At 43.0% G+C, this 3643-nt stretch overlaps 1 protein-coding gene across 1 annotated transcript; it reads right to left on the bottom strand.

The window, feature by feature from the left end:
- Positions 1-428: 428 nt before the first annotated feature.
- LOC310913520 (G-protein coupled receptor 55-like) lies at positions 429-3415 on the bottom strand. The gene is made up of 3 exons (XM_083869012.1): positions 3302-3415; positions 2170-2457; positions 429-1489 (listed from the first exon to the last, which is right to left on the bottom strand). The coding sequence occupies exon 3, from the start codon at positions 1474-1476 to the stop codon at positions 559-561; it is 918 nt and encodes a 305-aa protein (XP_083725138.1). The 5' UTR covers positions 1477-1489; positions 2170-2457; positions 3302-3415; the 3' UTR covers positions 429-558.
- Between the last annotated feature and the right edge of the window lie 228 nt (positions 3416-3643).

The raw sequence follows: 3643 nt of genomic DNA, 5'->3' as shown, positions 1-3643 counted from the left end.
AACCTAAAGCTGCCTTTGCATTTAGAGTTACAATAATTTTTTTTCTTTTTAAAGCATGTGCAAGTCTAAACCTGACAGGCATATGTGTGTGAGGACAAGGTTCCATGACCAGGACAGGGGAGGCAACAGAATTTAGCCTGAAGCTTTTTACCATGAACTTCAAGTCTTTGTTTCTTAACAGACTGTGTCTGTAGTGACTAAAGTTTTGAGGAAGGTTTGAAGGTACAGTGTGGACAGGGAAGCTGAAATATGCTACCACATATAAGTGAAAGTCTTTTTCTTTTCAAAGTAAAGAATCACATCCAAAAAAATATGCATCACTATTTATATGAATAATTTAATTTCTTTTTACCCATAAATAATAACAGGAGACATTATGGAAAGAAATAAAAAAGTTAGGAACAGTCTCCTGGAAATAGACATAGTTCTGGTTTTTAGGAAATACTTTCAGCTGTGAATATTTAAAGCAAACTGCTTAGTTAAGAAGCTCAGAAACCTGTACTTTCCACAAAAGCCTCTCCACACTTCATTCCAAGTAATGAACATGCAGTACATAAATCAAGGCTTTTGCGTGGCTCTTTTTTCACTGTTTTGCAATGGGTCTTCCAAGGACTCCTTTAAAACAAAATAATAACACGCCCCATCAAGACAGCAGTTCAGGTTTGCCCAGCAAAGGGTGACCTGAACAGTGTCTCGTAGCACTTGTTGAAAACTGATGTGGATGATGTTGTTCTTCACCAAAAAGTACATGAAGTATGCCACGTGGTAAGGTGTGAAACACACCAAAAACGCCACCAGGTTTGTCACCACGATCCTCTCTGCTCTGGTGCTGTGTGTTTGGGGGCTGTCTGGGTTTCTGTGCCTTCTCAGGCACCGGACAGTCTGGGCAGTGCAGAAGGTCATGGCTGCCAGGCTGCCGAAAAAGATGAACTCCAAGGTGCCGATCAGGCCTGCATTCTCCCACGTGCTCTTGGAGAAATTATGGAAGCAGGACGAGATGTTGTGGCCCTTTCCATGCAATTGGAAGGTAGAGGCTGTCCCCACGGAGGTGCCCAGGCAGATGAGAGCACAGATCATGGCAGCTTTCTTGATGGACCTGAGGCTGAGGGCCACGAAAGGGTACTGGATAGCGATGTACCGGTCCACACAGATGCACAGGGAGATGAGGATGCTGCCATACATGTTCACAAAATAAAGACTCTCCAAGGTGGAGCAAAACACAGACCCCAAGTTCCAGTTGTCCTGAAGGTGGTAGGAAACGATTTTAAAAGGAAGAGTAAACAACAGCAAAGTATCCAAGAATATAAGGGCTATCATGTAGACTGTAGATTCTGACAGCTTTTTAACCTTAAAAAACAGGAACGACAGAGCCATTATGTTGAACAGCAATCCCAGGATAAAAGTGGGGGTGTACACGATGAGCTGGAACAGTTCCACCACAGCACTGATATTTCCCTTGCCATGGGTGTCATTCATATCTCCAGGTATGCTGGAAGAGAAGAAAATCACCACAATGAAGGATGAAGATCACATAGAAGGCATAGAACAAAGGCTAATAAGGTCTCTATGTGTCCCAAGTCTTGGAAATACTTTTTTCCTCTCTTGGACTGCTGTGTGCTGAATTGCAGCTCCCAGTAACATGAAGCTGCTCAGTGCCAATGATTTTGGGGCAAGATTGTACCTCAAAGTGGGATAGGGCTTTCTGGTGTCCAAGCCTCACTTGCACTGTTCACTGTAACCCCAGACTTTGCTCTCCTGTAATTTAGGCTGAGCAAAGTATGTGACTGCACCATCCTCTTGGAGAGATTCAATCCCTGCAGAGAGATTCAATCCCTGCAGAACCAAGGTAGCAGACCCTGATTTTAGGGTTTCTTGGATCACAGGGTGGAAACAATTACATGGATCTGGTTTCCTGCATCAAGCTATCATAAGAGATCTCGAGGAGCCAAGAACATAACGGTCCCCCACATTCATTGATGTGAAGATCCTATACAGTCACTGCCATCCTGCACCCTCTCCCACCGCCCCTGTGCAAAGAGGCTGTGAGTACCCTGGCCCTTCTGAAAGCTGTCTAAAGGCTGCAGGCAGGAAGATTCTAATCAGCCATTTCTAGCAGAGATTAAGTCTCTAGTAGAAGGATGAGATTTTGTCTAAATCAGCCAGACTTACCACAGCAGAGACAGGGCTTACAGGAAACATGCAGCTGGATTCTCCTCTGCAGAGAGGGGACAGAAAGTGTTGAGGCAGGCACTCTCTGAGCTGGAGTCACAAAGTAATTATCTTCTTTAGAGGAAGGGTTCTGGCTTGATCCTGCCCTCAGACTCTCCTGATAAGGACCAGGAAGGTGCTCATTGGTTTCTGCAGTGCTGTAGTCACTTAAAAATGCAAATGCCCAGGAATACCCGATTCTTTCCTCCAGCCAGTTCCGTGAATGCAAACGGAACCTGTGAATAAAATCTGTCAGAGATCTTCCTGTCAGCACCCACAAATTACTTTCTTCTGCTGTTCTCTAGTTTTTACTTCCAACCAGTGTCTTTCCTACATGAGATGCTGATTTTGATGCTGTGCCATTTTAGATTTGTCAACTGTTTATCAACTGAGCAGTCAAAGTTTCTGTCCTGCAGAACAAGTCACCCCCCTGAGTATTTCACAGATGAACTCTCTCTTGCTGTGGTTTGAGAGATTAAGATCTCTTTGAGTGAGATTAAGATCAGCAAAAAGGAAATGTAGTTCTTTGCTCCTTAAGGACACAGTAATGGTGGGTAAATGAGACTCTGTAAGTTACTGGTGTAGACAGAAGTAAGAAAAGCAGCATGAAGCACTGTGAGTCTGATGCTGGGAGGGAGCCCATTGCTGAGGGCCAAAGGGAGGAAAAGTTAATTAAGGAATTTCTGAAAAGTAATAAATAATGACAAAGTTCTTTACTTCAATGTCTCTGTAGGAGATTTCATTACTACTTTCCTTTTTCTTCAGTCTTGTTTTCAGTTTGTTTGATAGTGTGTCTAGGAAATTCTGGGTCTAGAGAAATAGAATTTCAGCTTCTCACCAAGATGATTAATTAAGAAAATTCCCACTGTGTTTAAAACACTAGGGTCTATTGTGCAGATTTATTAAAAAATAAACAGAAAAACATTATATAAAGCATAAATTCAAAGAGAAGTTTTGTTCAGTAATTGAAAAAGTTACCTATGCTGTAAGCAATGCAAGTTATGTAAAATATAATTAGTTTTTGGATCTCGTGGCAAGAGAAAAGCTTTTAAGGCGGGATTCTGCTAAAGTGAAATATCTCTTGCCATCTTACCTTTGGGCTGTCTTGTGCTTTAGTTGTTGACTTTTCTCCTTCTCATCTTGTAGAGATCTCCATCCTTGTGTTTTCTTTCAGGGCAGTGGAGTCAGCTGCACGCAAAGCAGCTCCTGGTCAGAATGTCAGAAAGCAGCAAGTGTTGCTGCTTTTTGTTTCATCACAGATTTCCATGACAGCATCGGCCTCCCCACGCTGTGTCTGCGTGCAGCCACTGACTGTGTACATAGGATGTCACACAGCTCATTTAAGGACGTAAATACATGGCTCTGTGGGACTCACATCCCCGTGAGTCACCCTTTAAAACGAGGATCTGGTAACACAGAAAGAAATTTTGGCTCT

This window comes from Zosterops lateralis, assembly GCF_965231275.1.
Source record: "Zosterops lateralis genome assembly, chromosome: 10".
Taxonomy (NCBI): domain Eukaryota; kingdom Metazoa; phylum Chordata; class Aves; order Passeriformes; family Zosteropidae; genus Zosterops; species Zosterops lateralis.
Note: the sequence above shows the minus strand (reverse complement) of the source record. Positions and strands in the feature narration are given on the sequence as shown.